General features: G+C 45.6%; 1 protein-coding gene across 1 annotated transcript; it reads left to right on the top strand.

Moving 5' to 3' along the window:
• Positions 1-16599: 16599 nt before the first annotated feature.
• On the top strand, positions 16600-17604 carry LOC109753254 (dehydration-responsive element-binding protein 1H-like). Its single transcript, XM_020312165.3, has one exon. It carries the CDS (start codon positions 16676-16678, stop codon positions 17369-17371), a length of 696 nt encoding a protein of 231 aa, XP_020167754.1. The 5' UTR covers positions 16600-16675; the 3' UTR covers positions 17372-17604.
• The last annotated feature ends 6581 nt before the right edge of the window (positions 17605-24185 follow it).

Here is a 24185-nt window from a genome sequence, read left to right as displayed (position 1 = left end):
CTTTGAGTGTTTTTTTGTTGTTGGGTTGAATCACTTGAGTGTTCTAGTGAATACAGAATGAGTACTTCTCAATTATTATGGACCTCAAGCACTCCATGATCGACATAAGATATTATAATTTCTGTCAATAGAAACCAGAAAAGACACTTCAAAAACAGGAAAATACTTACACATTAAGGAACTTACGGCGTCACAGCTTGACAACGATGGACATGGACTGCTTGTAAGAGACTTCCAAGAGCAGGTACTATTCGTTCAGATGAGGTTACCAGAAATATCACAAAGTCAGGGGTATAACCGTATAGTAGCGATCACTTGAGTGTTCTAGTGAATAAAGAACGTGTACCTCCGCAATTATTATGGGCATAAGATATTATATTTTATGTCAATAGAAACAAGAAAAGGCACTTCCAAAATTAATAACAATTGCATTATGAGAAAAGAAAGAAGAAAAGACACATTGAAAAATTGTCACAGCTTGACAAAGATGGACTTGGACTGCTTGTAAGAGGATTCCAAGAGCATGCAGATACTATTCGTTCAGGTGGGATGACCAGAAATATCTTCAGATCAGGGGTAAGCGTGTGACAACTATATATAAACTGCCATTAGCTCATGTAGTTAGAGAGTTGGAACCTAATCCAGATAATTTTTCAGTTTGTGATAATTTTGTGTTGTTTCATAGTGTTAAACTTCGTTTCATCGGACCTTTTTTCTCATTTCAAATTGTATCGTAATATACCTCCGTGTACCTACAAACAAGTGTGCACTTGTTTTTGGGTGTATTTTCTGGTACACAATGAAACAATACATTAGACTTTAAAATAAAAACAGCAACGTATTATATAATACAGAAAAAGTGCCAAAAAGAGGCATGACATGAATTTCAAAACAACGATAGACGGTGGATGCAATCATTGCATATATCCCTTGCATAATAGAAAAATTACTATGATATTAAATACTAGTCCCCCAGTGCCGAATTACATGTTAAGCTTTATCTAGATATTGATGTATCTAGCTCTAAATACATCTGTATCTAGACAAATTTGAAACAACTAATTTGGAACAAAGGTAATACACGATTGGAAGGATATATGATTATGATAGGAAAATATAATGACTTTTGAGAGGTTGGAACAGATGAATTTTCTTCTATAATATACTTTGAAAATAAATCATAAGAAGACAAATCTATTGCTAGAATAAACAACCTATGTGGTAACAAAAAACTTTGTGGTTACACTAGACGTCATTTAAGTCAAACATGCCTCCAATTCCTTGAAGTTCCACGAGTTGTAGATACTTTTTTTTAGCATTGTACAGACGCAAGCTCTCATATGTATGCACATACACTCATGCCTATAAACACAAACAAGCACACCCTATCTCTATGAGCATTGGCGATTCTACTGGGCATGCTTTAACAGGCTCAAGCCTGCCCTCTGAAATTGAAAAACGAAAATTTACTACTAATTCCTAGTCTATCTCAGCCCATTGTCTGTGTCTAGGGTGTTGTTTACCCGTTCCAGCCCTTGTACCGAGGAGTTGAGCCTGCCCTTCATTTTCATCCAAGATTTGCCACTGCCTATGAGCACCTTCGAGAGATTGAGCCGATATATCATCTTCAGATTTGCGGATTCACCGTAGGCACCTTGTAGTCTACGAAAACGTGTCCTCTCACTGAACACACATCGCTGAAAATCCTAAAATCAATCAAAAAAATGCGAGCACCAGTACTTGAATCCTGTTGGGTTGAAGATACCACTGTCCTTCTAACCATCCAACATTGATCACACATTGAAACTGTCGTGCTTGCTGATATAATCCAGAATGTGTGATAATATGAAGTGTGAAAAAAAAAAACCATATTATGCTACTTCACGGTTCTAAACATCGTTTGTATCAGTCGACATTGCAGTTTCAGGTAGTTACTCGTACTGAGTGCCAATTGGTATATCACCCATATACTAGTACCATATATCATTCACATCAGTCTTCCACGACAAACCAATACTAATCGTATATCGGTTGTTTCTTGAAAAGGAGGTTGAGCGCTGTCCTCTACATCAATTGATGCATATAGCCTTAGTTTCTTACAAAGTTTCAGGACTTACAAGAAAAAAAAGAGCCACCATCTATGGCTGACGCAATAGAGATTATATGAGTCTTATGTTGTTCATTAAGCATTGTCAACCAGTTACTACTGATCATATTTGAAATAGGACTGTACTAACGCGCAATCGTTCGAATTTTAAACAACAAATCAGAACGACCTAACTAGTGCGTGCATGCATGCGAGTCGTGAGTGCATGCAGCCGTTTTTCTTCACATGCATATGTCATGACTCTTAATATATTGCCTAATTACATGCATGTATGTAAGATGAAATTGATGACATCACTTTAGATTCTCTCATATTTTGAAATTTCAAAATGTTTTGTAGCTTAAACTGTCGGTCCGATCGAAAAATGGTTTTGACATAAAAATTTCGGCATGACGAGACCTTCAAAAGTAGATCCCATGTTGATATGTTTCGACAACATTTTTTTCTGGGTAAAATGTTACCACGCCTAGGTATGCAAGCTATCACGTATATGGTACATAAGTTACCACAATGTTTACATACTTCTTCCATCTTTCTCCCCACGTGCAAATGAACTAAAAATGCGGAAAATCTAATTCATCATAGATTGTTTTTATTTTGAAATTTCAAAATGTTTTGTAGCTCAGACCACCTGTTCGATCCAAAATCTGTTTTCACAAACAAACAAAATCCGCCGCGGCGAGATCTTTGAAACTAGATACCATGTTGGCATTCTCCGAATACTTTTTTTGTGGGTCAAAAGTTATCATGCCTCGACTAAATAAGTTATCAGCTCTGCTATGCATATATTACCATGTTATTTACACAGATCCTACCGAACTTTGTTTTCAACAATTTTTGTTCACGGGTCAAAGTTATAGAGGTGTTTGTACCAAAATTATCAGGTCCGGAAGCCTATATTACCATGTTATTTATCCTGATGTTACCGGAGTATGTTTCCAAACAACCTTTTTACAGGGGTCAAAGTTATCTGGTGTTTGTACCTAAGTTATCAGGTCCGAGAGTGTATACTATCATGTTATTTACACGAGAAGATATTAGTGCTATGTTTTCAACAACTTTTTTCCACGGATCAAAGTTATCATGGTGTTTGTACCTAACTTATCAGGACCGGGAGCCTATATTATCATGCTTATTACACAAAAAGTTATCGGTGGTATATTTTTAACATCTTTTTCCCCCGGTCAAAGTTATCGTGGTGTTTGTACCTATATCAGGTCCGGGGCCTATATTACCATGTTATTTACACAAATATTATTAGAGTATGTTTTCAACAACTTTTTTTCACGGGTCAAAATTATCGTGGTGTTTGTACCCAAGTTATCAAGTCCGGAGTATATATTACCATGTTATTTACCAAGAGAGTATTTTTTCAACAATTTTTTTCATGTGTCAAAGTTATCGTGGTGTTTGTACCTAAGTTATCAGGTCTGCGATGTATATATTACCATGCGATTTACAAATAAGTTACCATGGGTGTTTTTCAACAACTTATTCCTCGGGTTAAAATTACCCCCTCGGTGTTTATATGCAAGTTATAAGCTTTGTGGTGCCTAAATTATCATGCTATTTACAAAGAAGTTATCGGTACTATGTTTTCAACAACTTTTTTCACGTGACAGAGTTATTGTGGTGTTTGAACCTAAGTTATCATGTCCAGGAGCCTATATTATCGTGTTATTTACACGAAAAGTTATAGGTCGTATGTTTTTAACAAAAAAAATTCACGTGTCAAAGTTATCATGGTGTTTGTACCTATGAGGTCTCCGATGTGTATATTACCATGCGATTTACAAATAAGTTACCAGGGGTGTTTTTCAACAACTTATTCCCCGGGTTAAAATTACCTCTCGGTGTTTGTATGCAAGTTATCAGTTATGTGGTGCCTAAATTATCATGCTATTTATGTAGAAGTTATCGGGGTTCGGATTTTAGCATTTTCGTAAATATAATAGGACATCTACTTGACACAACCTGCATCTACTGTCCCTCCGATTTATCTGTTGAAACTAAATTTGGCTCCTAATTTACCCAAGCTGCAGTTCACAGAGAGAGAATGAAACAATGAGAGTCTGAATTTTCTGAAAACTGATAGTAGACCTTGGCCTCATACACTTTCTTCAGGAAAAAAGAATGCTAAAAAACAGAATTTTCTGGATTGAAACGATGCATTTGTACGCATGTTCTAGCTGTTACTGCCGCTGCTCAATTGGTATTCTAATTGGAAGCAAAGTGCAGTTGCTTCAGAGGCCAAATCTGCAATTTATTCAGAGGACAAAAGTGCGGTCACTCCCTCGAACGCGCGCTGCTGCAATTTCTTCAGAGGCCAAAACTGCCGCTGCTGCAGCCGCTCCCTCCGACGCGCGAGGCTAGCAGCAGCACGGCGGCTCCCTCTGCCGCTCGGGCAGGCACCGGCGATGATGATGGGCGGCGGATGCAGCCCGAGGTCAAGGCACCTGCGGCGATGATGTGCGGCGGATCCAACCCGAGGTCGATGCAGCTGGCGGTGGTGGGCACCTGGACTTCTCCCTCTCCCGTTTCTCTTCCTCTCACAGCCGGAGCTGGCCGAGCTCGGCCATGGCGCGGATGGAGCAGAATCTCGCGTGAATGGAGATGAAATCGAGCCCGGGGAAGAGGGGAAAGATTGAGGGGCTCGATTGGGGGCTGTCCGGGTCGAAGGGAGGTGGCAGCCGGCGGCGGCACTCGCCGAAGGGGCGGCGGCAGGTGTTCCGGTCGCGCGCGGGGGATCTTTCTTTTTCACGTGCGTGATAGTCAAAGAAAATATCGAGCGGCTGCACGCGTCCTACGTGGGGATCGAAGGGCCATCAGGTCGTTCGGATCTGAAGCAAACGACCGACCGGTAGGAAATTAGCTTTCTCGTTTGAAATATTAGTGGGTGGTGGGAAGTTAAGAGCGATGAACGCCACCCTACATGTCAAACGTTCGACGGAAGTGCTAGAGTGAGGGCATCTCATCGCTGATCCGTGGACACAAACGTATCTGTGGACAGTGATACAAAAGTCGGCCATCGAAACATACATGCATACATATCAAACCGGGTTTAAATAAACCGAACGTATTACATGCAAACCAGATGATTTCCATCTAAATCGGAGCACGTTCATTATATTTTCGACAAATTTCATCAAACAAAACTTGCCAGACCTAAACCTAGTATAAATCTGCGGTGTCGCATGTCCGCCAAGTCCTTGTTGTTCCCTTCCGTGCCCATGTCGGGCGGCCGCGTCCATGTCCGACGGAGATGAGACTCACAAAGTGAAGGTGCGGGTGTCCCCGCCATCAACGTCGCCCTCGCCGTCCGCCGTCTCCAACGTCCTCGGCCTCCCCGTTGCCCTCGTCGTCCCGCCGCGGCCATCGTCCTCGCCCTCCCTGTCGTCTCCGTCCGCCCAAGTAATGATATCTCTCTCTATACTATTGTACAATGTAGTTGTTCTTAGTTACTGTACTCATCTATATGCAACATTTTCTTCTAGTAAGGATACACAAATATGACCATGCATTTGGTCTGATAAATACAATTTTAGTTTGTATTACAAAAAGTTTGCTGTAAGATGCAGTGTAGCAATACCAGCATATGTACAACCACTTAAGAGTGAGAAGTGTCCACCCGAAGGAAATATATTAAATCTTGTCGTAGATAGTTTTATCTTGTTCTATGGTACATAAACTCTATTGTGGCAGGATGTTGATTTTTTATGCTCATAAAGCTGCTTTCATGAAAAATGTGTTTTATCTACATGTCAAGTTTTTCAATGCGATTTAGATGGAGAAGCCGAGACGCCTCGTTAGGACTCCTACATCCGTATACTCCATCATGAGGGTGACTGAGTACACGGAGATCGTGCTGGTCTATGCCGAGAGCACTCGAGCAACCACCGAGAGCGCTTGAGCATACATCGAGAGCGCTGCAACATCTGTTGAGGGCACTAGAGCAACCGCCAAAAGCTACGGCGGCCGCCCTAGCCAAGATCACAGAGATGTTTGGAGGTAAGAAGAGCTCATGACGGAGCTGAAATTTTGCTTGTGAACTACTTGTGCATTGCCTTTATGTGATCGATGCTTGTGAACGTAATTTCTATGTTGCTATGAATATTGCTATATGACTTTGTTATATGTAATTTGGTAACTATGAAATTGACTTGTTGTTAGCTTGTTTATTTATCTTTGTAGATGAAGTGGTTTATGATGTACTATGGGAAGAACCCAGGAGTCTACGATTCATGGGAGAAATGCAATGAACAAGTGGACAGTTACGAGAACAACTGTTATAAGAGATATAAGAGTAAAAAAAGAAGAGGTTCGTTACTCCAACTTCATCCTCATAGAGAAAAGCAACCATGAAGTATGCAAGACCATCTCCAACTTTGTCCTCATAAAAAGCAAGCACCAAGTATGCAACACCGCCTGGACAAGTGGACAACTAAAGTTTGATAATCTTTATCCATTTCATTGTCATTATGATGATGTTGTTATCATGTGGCCATATATGTATATATGTAACATGCAGCATAACGGAGGCTTCGCGGAGAAGGTCATGTGTACTTAGTTGTGATGTTGTTATGTAAATTGTACTGTCATGCATACATCTATTGCAATGCATTTGGATTATTATGATGGTAAAATATGATCCTGCTACTCTGGCATATATCTATTTCAATTCATAAATGCCAACTGTAAGTGCTGCAGACTGCTGAACATGTAGTTGCCGTAGGAGCCAAGAAAATGCCCGTCACTGTAACAACCTTTTCGAGCGGCGGGTGGCTAGGTCAGCCTGCCACTATAGAGTTATTACCAGTTGGCGAGCACACGCCCGCCACTAATGCCATGTTACCAATGACGGGAGGTAAGTGGCAGGCGGCCATGAGAGCTCCATCTGCCACTGCTGGGTTTTTGGTGCACGCCACTAGTAGGCATTCCTGTAGTAGTGACGCGGAGATGCCAGCGTTCTCATGTGCAATCACTAGCGCCGCCAGCATCATCTCCACCTCCAACTGCGCTGTGACCGCGTTATAAGCGGTACGAGCACGCACGGTCTCATACACCGTCCGTTGCTCAGCAAGAAAGTTGGGGTTCTCTGTAGCCATGGACACCACAGCCTCATCGCTCACCTCCCGGTGCTACCTGGGGAACGAGAAGTTGTCCCGTTGATCGTCATGTGACTGCCGAAACGCCGACATCGGCTGCTCCTCAAGCCGACATGGAACGACACAGGTAGGGTCACCGACTCGTTGTCGGAGGACGTTTGCATCATCGGGTCATTGTCGGAGACCTCCAGAGAGCTGGTCGGTAGGCCGGGCTCTATCGGCCTCGCACGGCAACCCAGCCAGCCGGATGCAAGGGAGGCCAGCTTGTGCTTCTGCTCTGTCAAAAGGCTCTCCAACATAACGCACTAGAGCGTGGTCATGGTGGAGGTGGTGTATGGAGGAGGGTGTGAAGCAGGACGTGGTGTGATGCAGTCTGTGCCGGGCGTGGCCTCCATTAAATAGTGCATGCCGGTCGGGCCAAGCGGTGGTGTGTGTCAATGCGGGCGCTAGAGTTGGTTTCTCGTCCGGCGTGCCTGTTTAGTCACGGCAGACGGATGGACGGTCAACCCGTTTGAATGTGGTAGATATCCTCCCCGTCCCGTCCAGTCACGTCTCTCCGACATTGAACAGGCGCAAACACCGGAACATAGCGATCTCGGCTAGCTCACCGCTTCAATGCCAGTGTCAATAGGAGGTCGCATCCGTGAAGGAAATATGCCCTAGAGGCAATAATAAAGTTATTATTTATTTCCTTATATCATGATAAATGTTTATTATTCATGCTAGAATTGTATTAACCGGAAACATAATACTTGTGTGAATACATAGACAAACAGAATGTCACTAGTATGCCTCTACTTGACTAGCTCGTTGATCAAAGATGGTTATGTTTCCTAGCCATAGACATGAGTTGTCATTTGATTAACGGGATCACATCATTAGGAGAATGATGTGATTGACTTGACCCATTTCGTTAGCTTAGCACTCGATCATTTAGTATGTTGCTATTGCTTTCTTCATGACTTATACATGTTCCTATGACTATGAGATTATGCAACTCCCGTTTATCAGAGGAACACTTTGTGTGCTACCAAACGTCACAACGTAACTGGGTGATTATAAAGGTGCTCTACAGGTGTCTCCAAAGGTACTTGTTGGGTTGGCGTATTTCGAGATTAGGATTTGTCACTCCGATTGTCGGAGAGGTATCTCTGGGCCCACTCGGTAATGCACATCACTATAAGCCTTGCAAGCATTGCAACTAATGAGTTAGTTGCGGGATGATGTATTATGGAACGAGTAAAGAGACTTGTCAGTAACGAGATTGAACTAGGTATTGAGATACCGACGATCGAATCTCGGGCAAGTAACATACCGATGACAAAGGGAACAACGTATGTTGTTATGCGGTTTGACCGATAAAGATCTTCGTAGAATATGTGGGAGCCAATATGAGCATCCAGGTTCTGCTATTGGTTATTGTCCGGAGACGTGTCTCGGTCATGTCTATATAGTTCTCGAACCCGTAGGGTCCACACGCTTAAAGTTCGATGACAGTTATATTATGAGTTTATGTGTTTTGATGTACCGAAGGTTGTTCGGAGTCCCGGATGTGATCACGGACATGACGAGGAGTCTCGAAATGGTCGAGACGTAAAGATCGATATATTAGACGACTATGTTTGGGCACCGGAAAGGTTCCGGAAGGTTTCAGACATTTATCGGAGTACCGGGGGTTACCGGAACCCCCCCGGGAACTAATGGGCCTTGTTGGGCCCTAGTGGAGAGAGAGAGGGGCCGATCAGGGCAAGAGGCGCGCCCCTCCCCTTGAGTCCGAATAGGACAAGGAAGGGGGGCGCCCCCTTGCCTTTCCCCTCTCACACTCCTTCCTTCCCCCTCCTTCTTGGACTAGGAAAGGGAGGGGCAAACCTACTTGGAGTAGGTTTCCCCCTCCTAGGGCGCGCCACCCCCTTGGCCGGCCCTCTCCTCCTCCCCCCTTTATATACGGAGGAGGGGGGCACCCCATAGACACAACAATTGATCTCTTGATCTCGTAGCCGTGTGCGGTGCCCCCCTCCACCATAATCCACCTCGATAATATCGTAGCGGTGCTTAGGCGAAGCCCTGCATCGGTAGAACATCATCATCGTTACCACGCCGTCGTGCTGACGGAACTCTCCCTCAAAGCTCGGCTGGATCGGAGTTCGAGGGACGCCATCGAGCTGAACGTGTGCTGAACTCGGAGGTGTCGTGCGTTCGGTACTTGATCGGTCGGATCGTGAAGACGTACGACTACATCAACCGCGTTGTGCTAACGCTTCTGCTTTCGGTCTACGAGGGTACGTGGACAACACTCTCCCCTCTCGTTGTTATGCATCAACATGATCTTGCGTGTGTGTAGAATTTTTTTGAAATTACTACGTTCCTCAACAATCCGCTCTAGCCAGCATGATTGAGGCGCTGGCGCTTTGGAGTGGCATGAATGCATGACAATCGCTTCACGCAGGGGAGGGCATGGCCCCGCGACATGGTTTAGGGTGGGCCCGAGGTGTCGTCGGGTGTGTGGCAACTGTTCGGACGCGCGCAAAGTCCCCCGGATTTGCCTTAGGTTGCATGGAAAAAGATGTCCTGGCCGGTCCGCAGACCGATAGGGAACCGTGTTGGATTCAAAATAGGTTCGGACGGTCCGGGCCGATGTACGGGGGAGAGGAAAATTTCCTAGATATAAGTTTACTCCACATGCAAGTGGACAACTGTTAACCTTCACCCTTCGCTTCATACACCATCAGCGGCGCTTTCTCCTGTCTCTTGCCAAAGAACAAGAAGAAACGCGGGAAAAGATACGATGATATGCCCTTAATTTCGGGCCTCCATGGGCCGAGCCACACTCCCGCGCGCGTCTGCCTTTGCTTAACACGCGTCCACACGTAAGAGCCTCGACGTGTCGACTCGATACCATTCGTGCACAGCCACAGCTTCCGTCGACACCTGCTGTTCCATCGTATTTTTTTTTTAACTTTCGATCTATTCATTTTCAATCATGATAGTACAACGAACACTAAAAATAATAAAAATTACATCCAGATCCGTAGACCACCTAGCGACGACTACAAGCACTGAAGCGAGCCGAAGGCGCGCCGCTGCCATCGCCCCTCCCTCACCGGAGCCGGGCAAACTTTATTATAGTAGACAGTCGAGAAGTCGTCGTGCTAAGGCCCCATAGAACCAACGCACCAGAACAGCAACCGTCGCAGATGAAGAGTGTAGATAAGAAAGATCCAACCTGAAGACACACAAATAAAGACGAACGACGAACACATCCGAGCAAATCGACCAGAGACAGATCCACCGGAGACACACCTCCACACGCCCATCGACGATGCTAGACGCATCACCGGAACGAGGACTAGGCGGGGAGACCTTTATTCCATCTTCAGGGAGTCGCCGCCGTCTCGCCTTCTGAGTAGGACACAAACCCTAACAAATCTCGAAAAAAGATCTAAAAACGGAGCCCTCCCACTGGCAAGGGCCGGGATCCACTCCATCTCCATGGCCCTAAGGCCACAGTAGACGGGGCGGACCGACGCCGGTGCCGGCGGGAGGCAGAGAAACCCTAGTTTTTTGTGTAGGCACCTCCTGTTCCATCGTATTCGCAAGTACGGCCACCACAAGATTAAGCTGGACGGGGGTTATATACTCCTTTGCAGAAACAAAAAAGCAAGATTAAGCTGGTCGTGGCTACAGAAATAAAACCGTAGAAGACTCGAACGCAGGCACATCAAATTTTATGCCAAACAGAACATACATGGGAGGAAGAAGAGAAGTTGGTTTTCATCAGGCAGAAAGGGAAACGGAGAACGACCGGCCAGCTGACGCGTACTGCTCGCGAAATGGATCCAAAAATAGGCGCTATTCGTTCACGCGCAGTGACTACAACGGGGCTGCCTCCACCCCACTCCACTAGCTCGCTCGTGGTCCAAGCACGTACGCTAATTAACCCGGAAGATGTGGCAGGGAACCCGCTCCTAGTCAGCCGGTTAGGGCTATCGGATCAGATCCTTTCACGGCTTCACGTCCAAATCGTCACTGTCGCTGCACGAGCTGTCGCTTCGCTTCACTCACTCAGTGGGGGTAGCTGACTGTGTGCGTGAGTCTGTGATTCATGCGCGTGGTGGTGCTGGTACTGTGCGTCGCGCTCTGGGCTCCGTCGTAAATCCTATGGCCAACAGGGCACGATGCCAAGATGTGATGCGAGCCGCCAACTGGTTAGATATTTTTGTTCCATCATTGTTTCTAGAAACGAAAAGGATACACATTTCTTCAAAATATAATTTTATCCGTTGAATAGTCCACATGGATTTTTATTTTTTTTAGATGCGTCCGCATGCAATTATGTGTCTAGATATAGCAGCGCGTATAATGGGAAATACCCCTTGGTTCTTAATTGTATCTACATCATATATGGGAAATTTTTTGCAAAAAAAAGTAAAATAGTTCAGAAGTTTTTTTAATAGACTTGACATTCTTTTGCACTTATAGATCACTATCACCCTATTTTGGCCGATTTTTTTGTTAAAAATAAGTCTAGTGGATGTTTTCTTTTTGTGTATTTTTCACAAGTACAATGGAAGGTCAGTTTATTTCAAAAATATTTTCTGAACTTTTGACTTTTAATTTAATTACTAATTCTTTTCCATATGAGGTCAAGATACACCCATAGCCCAAACGTGTGCCGCCCACGTATAACCACATTTACACATTTAAAGCATTTAAAAAATATAAGATTTATTTCTTTAAACATGTTGTATAGATATTTTGTTAGAAAGACAGTCCATCATATATATTTCAGTAGTGCAACCTTTAAAGAGGCTATTTCGATCAAAGAAATGAAAACTTTGGCAGTCCTATTAACTACTCTCCTATGTCTAAATTTCTTAAGTTGGTCGACAAGGGGTTAGGTAGGGAGAACCTTATTCCACCTTCGGACAGCCACCGCCGTCTCGTCTTTATGAGCATGACGCAAACCCTAACAAAACTCGAAGAAACGTATAAAAAAGAAGTCCTCCCGCTCGCAAGGGCCGGGATCCATCGCGCCACCAAGCCCCTATGGCCACCGGAGACAAGACGGACCGACGACAGTTCTGGCGGGAGGGAGAGGAACACTGGTCCTTTTTTTTAGCCAAGGCGGCTGCGTAGAGGAAATTTTCCTTGTGGACATAAAAGCAGACGTCGCCCTGAATTGTCCTTAGATATGCGAGAAGTGTCACATTAGTTTTGTTTTTCGCATGGAGGTCACCTTAGATATTTCCGGCCAGTCCATCCACGACACATATTACGCAGGGAAAACCCTATTCGCCGCTCGTTGCGTTGAATTGTTGACACAACGCACACGCGAAACCCCGCAGTGCTAGCTATGGGCCAGCCCATTATACCAAAGCTAGCCAGCCAGTACTAGGAACCTTCTGGATGGTTCCATGAACCGGTTTTTATTTCTATTTACCGGTTTTTCTGCTTCTTCTTTGAATTTTTTTCGTTTCTAGTTTTCCATTTTTCTTTTTTCCGCTTTGCTGTTTCTTTTTCTTCTTTCTTTTCTTTTGTTTGATTTCTGTTTCTTTTTTCAAGTTTAGTTTATTTTATTTTTAAAGATCATCTTTCAAAAATTGTTTGAAAATTTAAAAAAAATGCTTGTGTTTTAAAATAAAAACCTTCAGAATATCAAAAAAATGTCCGTGTCTCAAAAAAATTATTCATAAATTCAAAATTTTGATCGGGGATTACTGAAATTGTTCTTGTTTTCCAAATATTGCTCGGAATGTTGTTGACACGTTCACAATTTTGAAAAATATTCCCGTTTTCAAAAATTGTTCATGTTTTCACTTTTCAGGAGATTCCAAAAATGTTCCAGTTTTAAAAATTATTCACAAGTTTCAAAAAAAGTTTGTGTTTTTAAATTTTATCAGGAGTTTCAAAATATGTTCATGTTTCGAAAAAAATTGCAATTTGGAAATATGTTCCCCTTTCAAAAAATTGTTTATGATTTTCAAAAAATGTTCCTTTTTTGAAAATGTTATAGTTCTTCTTTACAGAAAATTCATAGTTTTTGAAAGTGTTTGCGTTTCATAGAACATTCAGTTTTTTTGAAGAAAAAATGCTTTCAAAATTTCTAAACTAATTCGAATCTGTATAGCGTGTTGGTTCTTTATGTTGGGTGCTACTATATGATCATATACGACTGCTAACTCAACTGGTACTAACGGTTGTGTGTAGCGTTCGATCCTGTGTTTGAATCACCGTGAGTGCAAATATTTTTTGAGTTACAGTGGGCGTGCAATGTCGGCCGCTATCTTCATGGGCCATGCCAGTCGGAAACCCGCCTATGCGAAACGGCGACTCTTTGCCGCAGAGAGCGGCATACAGAGGTCCCGCTCCGCAGGCCTTGCCGAGGGGCGAGGGGATACTCTTGCAACCGCGAAGGCGGGCCTGATATTGGACCCTGGACCGACCCATGATGTTAATTATCTCCCGTGTTCAGACCGTGTTTTTTTTTTCTTTCATCCAACTGAACAATTTTTTGTACTGCTTCAAGCATAACAAAAGATCATTTGCATTATGGCGTCAAATCTGTGGACGGCAGGGCGTACACGCAAGCAAGTTTTTATGCGGGGACAAGCAGGCGAAATTGTAACTTAAGCTCGAAGAAATGAACAAGAAAACGACACATGAAAAATGTCACAGTTTCCCGAATAGTGCCAAACTAAGGTACTATTCCTTCACGTGTGCTGACCATAACGGGTAACTGTCGTAGCACGCTACCGCTGAAGGCGTGTGGTTCTGCTAGACCCATGCAGCTGATCAGCTCAGCTTGTTCTAGACCTGAATCTATCGGCGATATCTTATGTCAAAATCCTCGTCGCGATGCGAGCTGTCGTGATACTCGTTCACGTGGGCCTGGGGCGCTGGGCGGTGGGTAAGCCGGCAGGCAGCTGCATGCCCACGCGCGCTCTGGCCCTCTGCTGGATGGCCCCTCCCTCCTGAATCCTATGGCCGAGAGAGAATATGCCAAGAAGTGATGTCTCACCTTTGGTTGAGTACGGTTAGATATTTTGATACGGTGCTTGATGCTCGTCTCTGTAAAAGATCTAGCTAGTGTTATGTGATGTCTAGCCTCGTTGTTCTTTTGGTGTGGTTAGGGCCCCTAAATCGGACACCGTATTACTCCGCGGACTATAAAAACCATTACGCGGGCAGTGATGCAGGAGCCAACCGAGTGACAGGGTGCTCGCAGCGGAGCCGGTCCGCATCCCCCTACACCATGCAGAGGGCCGTCGCTGCCAATGTTGACTCTGGCAGCGGTGCCCTGGGTTTATCGGCGTTGGCGGAGGTGTCACTTAGCGACCATCCCCGTTGAGGTGGCAGCGAGGGCTTGCGACCATCTCCGCTATGGCGACGGACCGGTCGAGAGCCCAGAGCGCCGCCAGGTCTGAGTCGTTGTGGACCCAAGCTGGCGGCGGCCGACTTGGCGAACACAAAGCGGCAAGCCGCATTGGGCTGCTCCTGCCGCCCCGCACTCCTCGCCACCTCTCTGTCCTCAAACTACGACGACATAGAGGCGCCGCCGTCACCTAAGTAGTGGAGGGTGCGCCAGCGTGCCTTCACGGCCGCGGGCGGTAGCTCCTCCTTGATACGCCAGTTGCGTTAGGGCGGCGATGCCGGCCAATCGATCTGGGCGTACCGGCTATGCGACAGTGACGTCAACTAATCCTTCATGCGGAGCCTGATTTGGACGCCACAGTTGTTTGGTGAGGACGCTGGCTCCTCCTTCACGTGGCACTCGATGTGGATGCCGCAATTGCATGGGGGAGGTCGACTCCTCCTTCACGCGGCGGAGAGTGGATGTCGGTTCTTGCTTGACACAGTTGCACAGGGGAGTGCAACTCCTCCTTGACGACACGCGGCGGCGAGGGCGGCGCCTGACCATGCTCCTAGAGCGATCGCTCGTCAGCACTTGATCTAATGGACGAACTCCTCACATGTCACCTCGGTCTCTGAGAGCAGGTGTTGCTACTAATGGAGCGACTCCTATAGCTCATGTTGGAGAGGTTGCTGTTGCGGCGACCCCTGGTCCTCCTCGTCATCGGAGGAGATGAGGATCACCTCCTTGCTGGAGTAGCCGGCGGACGCAGTAGCGCCACGATCCGTAGGAAGATCCGGAGTCGCCGCTGTCGCCTTCTGGCGCAGAGAACCAAGACTCGTGCATGGTTTGGATGGGGACGGGGAAGGGGAGGAGGAGTTCAGACAAGCGGATGAGTGGGGAGGTGTGGATGTCGATGTCAAGGGAGAGTGAGTAGATATCGAATCATAATAAATGTTATGCTAATATGTGTAATACATGACAATAAATAAGAGTATCTATGATACTATTCATAATGAAGATAGTATCATATGTTTTAATATTGACCGATAGAGTGGTACTGACGCAACACTAAAGCTTGATGTAGATGTAGAGAAATATTAGGTATTACTCTACAAATGAATAGCTCGATGTAGATCTCAACAAATTACTCCTCACTATGACCAGCCTAGTAGCTCACCTCAATCGGGACCATCTTAAAATTTCTCCACTAATCGAGGCCAGTGATATTCTCCCTTTCGAGAGAAACATATAAAAAGCAAAGGCCAATTTACTCCGTCCGACACGCCTTGTTTCTATACCACTCAAAACAAGTCTACAACACACACTTTCTTCTCGCCGCACAAAAGCGATCGCAACAAAAGGAATCATTCGATCACGTATCATGCAGCAGAAACAGGCAACCGGTAGTAGGAGAGGGGTAACTTTCATCAGTTCGATCGTGCAGGGCAGGCCAACCGATCGAGCTGGTCCAATCCCCTGTTTTCTTGTCAAAACCTGGTCACGTACCAATCTCCTTAAAGCTAGCCGGACGTTGAATCTTCTTCAGATTTCCTGTCAAAGTCCTAGTGGCGATGCGAGTTGTCGCGTCCATTTGGGTGATTGGGGGAGCAGCCGCGCTGTAGCTCGTGCCGCTCCTGTCATAGATCGTGTGGCCAACAGGGAAGAAGCGCATATAAGCGCGACGTGTCGCCTTAGCTGGTTAGATATTTGTTCCGCAGAGTGCCACCGCCCATCGGTCGACTAGAACCACTGTTCATCAGCCAGTAGTGGTGGGGATGAACGTAGGTCAAGACGGAACTTAGCTGCGTCGACATGTCATCCTCGTACAGAATTCGCCATCACCGTGGAACCCAAACGCCCCAGCGCCAATCGTCGACCAGCAGCAGGAGCGAAAATATCAGGGGCATTCTGCTTCCATGGCCAGCAGCCGCGCGCCCCCTCGCCGACGTGTGCCACTCGTATATCCCTGCTGCGTCACGCATAACTATAAATGAGTGAGCGCACTCTGGACACCACACTCGACTACCCAAAGCCTCAAGCTCACACTCCACACGTACCCCAGTGGCAGTCGCGCTCCAGCAAAAGCAATCGGCACTCCGGCAGCAAGCGATGGACACGGCCATCGACAGCTGGATCAGCTCCCCTTCCTCATCGACGTCCGGGCACGAGCACGGGGAGGTGGTGCCTGTGTGGTCGCCGGCGGCGAAGCGGCCCGCCGGGCGCACCAAGTTCAAGGAGACGCGCCACCCGGTGTACCGCGGCGTGCGGCGCCGGGGCAGCGCGGGCCGGTGGGTGTGCGAGGTGCGCGTCCCCGGCAAGCGCGGCGAGCGGCTCTGGCTCGGGACGTACGCCGCCGCCGAGTCGGCCGCGCGCGCGCACGACGCCGCCATGCTCGCGCTGCTCGGCCACTCCGCCTCCGCCGCGGCGTGCCTCAACTTCCCGGACTCCGCGTGGCTGCTCGTCATGCCCCCGTGGCTCTCCGACCTGGCCGATATCCGACGCGCGGCCATCGAGGCCGTCGCGGTTTTCCTGTGCCTGGAGGCCGCCGCCGTGGTGCCCGTCGTCGACGAGGCCACCTCCCCCGTGTACCTGCTGTCGCCCGTGGACAATGCCGACGAAGTGTTTCAGTTGCCGACTTTCTCTGCCCAGGGCAGCGACATGTTCGAGCTCGACATGTCCGGGGAAATGGACCTGGACCCGTACTACGCGGGCTTTGCGCAGGGGATGCTCCTGGAGCCGCCGCCCACGCCGGCGTACTGGGAGAACGGAGACGGCGGAGCGGCAGCCGGCCTCTGGAGCTACTGATGTCGATAACCTCGAGTGGGTTCACACTGGGGATTTTGTTATGCCGTTTGGACCAACTCAAAACTGCTTCAAGCATAATAAAATCGGAGTCATTTTACGGTGCATCCGGATAATATGGACCATCCGTCGGAGCGAATTTGATGGTCCAGATCCGATGCAATACGCTGATGTCACGTGTACTATATCAGACCCGGAGGGGCATTTTTGGAAGAAAAAATATTTCGAACTGATCAGATTTTCCCTCCCAAATATTTCAAGGGTATTCTCGGTACAAATTTCAGAGCTATTTTCAGTTCGATTTTTATCCCGTTCGGTAGGGTTTATTCCTCGCCGCCGCTAGTGTTTTATTCCTTGCCGCCGCTAGGGTAAAATGACTCTTAATCCTCGCCGGCAGGATCTAGCCGCGCGTCGCGGCCCCTCCCTCCATCCCAATTCCCTCGCGATCTCGCACTACCTTTTCAACGAAGAACACGAGAGGAGGCGCACTTCCCTCTCCGCGGCGGCCGCCGGCGAAGATTCGGCGCTATCCCACCTCCCAGTCCTCCATGCGGGTGCCTACAGCCACAAGGTTATAGGCAACATCTTTCCCACACCCCAATTGGTTGTTTGCGTCCTCTACGCCTCTCTGCCATGACCACAACTTTGATCTGGCCATACATCTCGTCCGAAGGCAACGTGGTTGGATATGGATCATGTTCTGCGGGACTAGATGAAGCTGGCCGCCGGCCTCGACGGCCAGCCCCATTCATCCAGCCCCGACTGTGAGATCTACGAATGTTCAATCATTGCATTCATACACTTATACATTTCATTCAACATGTATTCTTTCAATTTGGCTGATAGGTGAGATTTGGAGATCGATAGAGATGATAAGCTATTAATTTTGGAATGTACTATAAACAATTCATAGCTTATGTTGCTCAATATGTATGATGCTCGCTTCTTCTTGTGCAATTGCTGGACTGGGATCAACAGACTTGGCATGTGCTTTATAAGAAAAATCAGATTCACATGGGATATCCATCGTTTGAACATTGGTGTTAATTCTTATTATGATGTTTTAGCCTTGTTACGCCGAGAGTAATGATCCTCGCAAAGAGCAGAGAGAAAGGAATGAGCATTAGATTCTTCCATATGTTGCATTTCATTCTTCGTGTTTAGTTATGTCCAACATTTGTTACATGCACACATTTGACAAGGTTAGTACAAGTAGTAATCTTTCCTCTGTTTTGCAGGGCTATGACAGAACATGCTATGTGATTCCCTGAGGCAGGATGGATGTACCATGGCCACCCCACTGTGCTCCTCAAGGTGATCCCTTCAATTCAGCGCATGTCCTACCATGCCACACTATGGTCGTTGCAGCACCTGCAGAGGCCCCCTATAGTACGTGCTTTACTCTGGTTATCCTGATGCTCTCTTTTATTGGCTTTGCGGCCTACCTACGAGACATTGACTGCCGTTTTCTGGGATTGCGTGTTGATTCATGTAGTATTTTTTCTTCTGACTATGTCTCTTCTTTTTGCTTCTTCCTCCTTGTGACCTTTGATTTCCTCGCTTTTTTCCTGCGTAAATTGAAGGAAAAACATGTGAACACTCTCCGGGAGAACATATTAACACAATAAGCATGTATGGAAATGAACAATGAGATTAACATGTGCACTAACTTCGTTGCTTTTTTTGAAGCTTCTTCTTCTTCTGTATCTGACTTTGTGTCTTCTTCTGTCTCTGAGTCTTTCTCTTTTCCCTTCTTCCTCCTTGTGACCTTTGATTTCCCCTATTTTTTCCTGCATAAATTGAAGGAAAACATATGAACACTCTCCCGGAGAACACATTAACACTTTAAGCATGTATGGAAATGAACAATGAGATTAACATGTGCACTAACTTTGTTGCATTTTTAGAAGCTTCCTCTTCTTCTGTATCTGACTCCGTGTCTTCTTTGTCTCTGAGTCTTTCTCTTTTCGCTTCTTCCTCCTTGTGACCTTTGATTTCCCCGATTTTTTCCTGCTTAAATTGAAGGAAAAAATGTGAACACTCTCCCGGAGAACATATTAACTCTGTAAGCATGTATGGAAATGAACAATGAGATTAACATGTGCACTAACTTCGTTGCTTTTTTTTCCTTTCATCCGCTCGCGCCTGGATTTAATCCTCTTGTTTGATTTTTCGGTAGTTGATCTCCCTTTTGGAATTATTTTGATTGGATTTTCCACGTCATCAGTGCAGCATTCGCGAGTAGCAGAGAAGTATGCTGGCAAAGGAACAAACGATTTCTGACCTTCATCCAAATCAGTTTTTTCTCCATCAACTAATATACTCCGGAGGAGCTCCATCACCTGTTCTGACTGTGAATCGCTAGCTGCGGCTGTGAATAAAGCGTCACTAGCCATGTTGCGTAATTGATGATACTTATTCATGTGATCAGACCATACATGAGTATTCGCAGTCCTCGAGGAAGGGAACGCTGGCTTGGCATGCATTGTCCATCTTTTCTTCACAATTTTTTTTGGAAATGTGCGTACACCAAGATGATCCGGAACGCAGAATATATGTGCACATGGGTAATCCTGACTTTCCAACTTTTTACATTTACAAGCTGCAGCGTCCAGTCTTGCTCCTGTAAACAGACAAGTCACGTGATATATAAAATCCATGGGTTTAGCATCCACGCCTTGTGCATCCAACTTTTTTGCATCCAACTCCTCACTGTCCTTACCTTCCAAGTCATTGGGATCCTTAGCATTCAGGTTTTTTGCATGCAAGTCCACACCATCCTTGCCTTCCAAGTCATTGGGATCCTCAGCATCCAAGTTTTTTGCATGCAAGTCCTCAGCATCCTTACCTTCCAAGTCTGTAGGAACCTTAGTATCTGAGTCATTACCATCCTTACCTTCCAAGTCTCTAGCATCCCTGCCATATGGGACTTTGCGCAAAACTCCAAACACGACCAAACCATCACACGCTACCCGGTCTGTGACCTGCCAATTTGTTCCTTCGACAATCTGACACTTTACCCGTGGAAACATCACAATTGTATAAATATAAGAGGCAGCAATCTTCAGAGGGTGTGCATTCAACTTAGTGAAGGGTATTGTATGTGTCGCTACTGTGTCTAATGCTGCTTCATTCTTACGCATTATGGATACACAGTGCCCAACATGCTGCAACAAATCAACAAGCTGCATCTTCCTGTTCAGGTGCACATGAAGCCTTGAGTAGAGAGATTCACTCCTCTGATTACTCATCATGCCTAGGAAATATCTACCCTTTGTGTACGCAGCAGCCCATTTGTGTCGCAGCTCGTACATCCTGTTAACCCATGACGACCTCTTGCCTATTGGTTTTATTTTGAACCTAACCTTATAAGCCTCCCATCTTTTCTCAAACTCATCAACATCCCAACGGCGGTAAATGAATTCCCTAAATTCCTCAAGATTTTTCTTGCGGAGGTGGATCACCATATTCTCCTTGATATGGCACATGCACAAACGATGATCTATTCCGGTCCAGACCGTAGCTATTGCTTTAGCCATTGAACCATCCCCATCGGTGATTGCTGAAATGGGTGCCGTCTGGGACATTGCCTCCAAAAATACATGAAGAAGCCACTGGTATGATGCAACTGTCTTGTCTGACACTAGACCGGCCCCAAACAAAACTGTGCTACGGTGATGGTTCAGACCAACAAATGGAACAAATGGAAGCCTGTACTTGTTAGACCGATATGTACTGTCGAACACCACGACACCACCAAAGGCAACATAGTCAATCCGGGATTGTGAATTAGCCCAGAATATGTTCCTCAAATGGCCTTCGCTGTCTTTTGTGTATTTGAAAAAGAATTCTGGGTCTGCTTTTTTTTTCTGTGCAATCATATAGGTGAGCAAATATCTAGCGTCACTGCCTTCTATCTTGCGCTTCTTCTGGATTGAAACATGGTTGTATAGATCTCGATCTATAAATCCAAGCTTGTCGGGACCTCCGGCATTCTTCTCCATTACATTCATAATCTGATGTGTTCGAAGTCCACCGACAGCATACTCGATGACATCGGCCTTTTGTGCGTCAGTCATTCTACGATGAGCCAATAAGTACGGAGTCAGGTCAGCAGGGACAAACAGATGGTTATGCTTGTCCACAAAATTCTTGACGAACCAGAGGCCACTGCTATCTTGTCGCTCAACCTGAAAAAGAGCGGGACACCCACACCGAGAAAGACCCCTCGGTGTTCTTTTTCTTTCAGCCCTGTTAAAGTGCTTAAGGGCCCGCCATCCTTGTTTGCAGCACTTGTATGTCCTTCTGTATGCATTTTGTTTCGGACCCGGACCCCTGTACTTCATATCATCCTTTCTAACACCAAACCCTTTTTTCTTGCATAGCCTACGTAGAACATGTATGCTTCTTCCTCAGTCCTGAAAGTCTTCTTCACAATCTCTAAGTATTCCATACACTCATTCAGGTCTGAACCAGCCATGCCTTTATTATCAATTCCTTTACCTTGCATGTGTACATCATCCATGTCTATGCCATCCTTGCCTGCATCCTCATTATCCTTATCATCCATGCACATACCATCCATTCCTTTGGGGTCCATGGCTACGAAATCATTGTCCTTATCATCCATGCCTTTGCCTTCGCTGCCTCTATGACCCATGTCCTTGTCATCCTTGCATGTATCACCCAAGTTTTTGCCATCGTTGCCTTTATCATCCATGTCGTTATGCTGCCAGTGAAAACAGATAGTCAATGTTACGGATGGATAGCATACGCTACCGAAATTATGCACTACTCTGCTTAAATAATTGATTTAATTTTTCATATCGAATTCATGTACCTAACTCAGTCCTTCAAAAGTAAATATGCCCTAAATCCAGAAATTTGTAATTGATTGTACTAGCTCTAACTGATGATCTCCTAACTAAATCCAAAGTCCACGAGTCCTTCAAATGCCTTGATAGATCCACCCTGATAAATCAATTATCTCCAAACTCCATTCAAAATTATCTCCTAACTAAATCCAAATTATCTCCTAACTAAATCCAAATTGTCTCCTAACTAAATCCAAAATAAGTCCAAACTCCATACAAAATAATTATCTCCTAACTAAATCCAAAATATCTCGAAACTCAATTCAAAAGTATCTCCTAACTAAATCCAAAATGACTTTCTTTGAATCCAAATCTGCTGACAACTTTCTCATGCCACATAGCCCTAAGTCCTTCAATATGTCCTAGCTACATCCGACTTACACTTCCTTTCAATCGTAATCTCATCACAACTTTCTGAAAACATAAACCCTAATCCTCACATGACATATCCTAAACCCTAACCAAATCCGATCGAAATCTCGTCACAACTTTCTAAAACGATAAACCCTAAACCTCATATGACATATCCTAAACCCGAATCAAACCCGACCCCTATTGGTGCTATATGCAGAAGGGACCAGAAAAGATATGAGATGGCTAGGCACTTACAGCGAAGATCCGACGTGAAAAAGTTGATGCACGTCGATGAGGGTGATGTGGCCTCTCGGGTAGGGGAAGGTGGCGTCCGCTCGGGGAAGGAGTGGATTAGCGGCTTGTCGGAAGATCTGGCGCCGCGACCCGAGTGGGGTGACTTGCGATGGAGGGGGGAGGGGGGAGTAGGAGCAGGAGGGGTAGACACGCCGGGGGCGATCGGCGGCGATCGAGGGCGCCGGAGGCGATCGAGGGGGCCCGAGGTTAGGGCTCGAGAGGAGGAGAGAGGACGAACCGCTCGAACCGAAATTCAAAAGAGTACGCACGATGATGGGACCTCTATAATGAAGTGCTTTATTAATGCAATTAATTTAATCAAAAAATTAGGACGAGAATACCCCTGGACCTAATTGGGCCGATTAAAGGTAAAAAAAAATTTAGGTCGAAAATACCCTTGGGCTAAAAAAAGGCCCAGTTATTGTTATCCGTTAGATCGCCCATATAATACACGTGCTCTGGTGTATTATAATGCACCGTAAAATTTCCCTAAAATCGGAGTTTGGAACGTCGACCCGTTTGTCAATTACTCCCCCCATTCCTAAATATAAGTCTTTTTAGACATTTCAAATGGACTACAACATACGGATGTATGTAAACATATTTTAGAATATAGATTCGTTCATTTTGTTTCGTATATAGTCACTTGTTGAAATCTCTGAAAAGATTTATATTCGGGAACAGAGGGAGTATTTGTTTGAATCATCGATCAAACGTTTTACACGCATGCTGCAAGAACCTATAAGAAAACACAACTGAATGTCACTGTCAGTTGAAAAGTAATCGTTCCTTCATGTGTGCTCAGAGCAATTGTTACATCTATGTAATAAGAATTTCAATAATACTATATCTACGTAACACACATTCCCTTTAATTCTCTCCTCCCCTGGATTTTCATGGGTCTGGACCCCTTCTTCCCCTTCTTCCAATTAAAATTTGCCAAATCAGCAGCACTACGTAAATCTTACATAGAGCTTTGCGTGGATGTAGCATTGCCCTAAGAATTTTTAGATTTTTTTTTGAGCAACAATAATAATTTTTACGTGATTAACGTAACAGATGGGATGGGCTTTTTTAGTTGGAGAAAATTGAGGTAGGAGACCCACCCAGCTGAATTCATGCAGGTGTAGGGCTGTTCCTATGCTCATCATGACGGATCAACCAGAACCAGAAATATCTTACTACAAGTATGTGTCTCTGGCTAATTCTTGCCCCATGCGGGCCATCAGCGTTGTGGCTACACTCATTAGTGGGTTTCTACTTTTCCTGGGAAAACTCACTTTTTATTTTGACAC

This window comes from Aegilops tauschii, chromosome 5, assembly GCF_002575655.3.
Source record: "Aegilops tauschii subsp. strangulata cultivar AL8/78 chromosome 5, Aet v6.0, whole genome shotgun sequence".
In the NCBI taxonomy this organism is placed as follows: domain Eukaryota; kingdom Viridiplantae; phylum Streptophyta; class Magnoliopsida; order Poales; family Poaceae; genus Aegilops; species Aegilops tauschii.
Note: the sequence above shows the minus strand (reverse complement) of the source record. Positions and strands in the feature narration are given on the sequence as shown.

What these genes read in the sequence shown, in the direction of transcription:
- LOC109753254 (XM_020312165.3), top strand. Translation starts at nt 16,676, where the DNA reads ATGGACACGGCCATCGACAGCTGGATCAGCTCCCCTTCCTCATCGACG.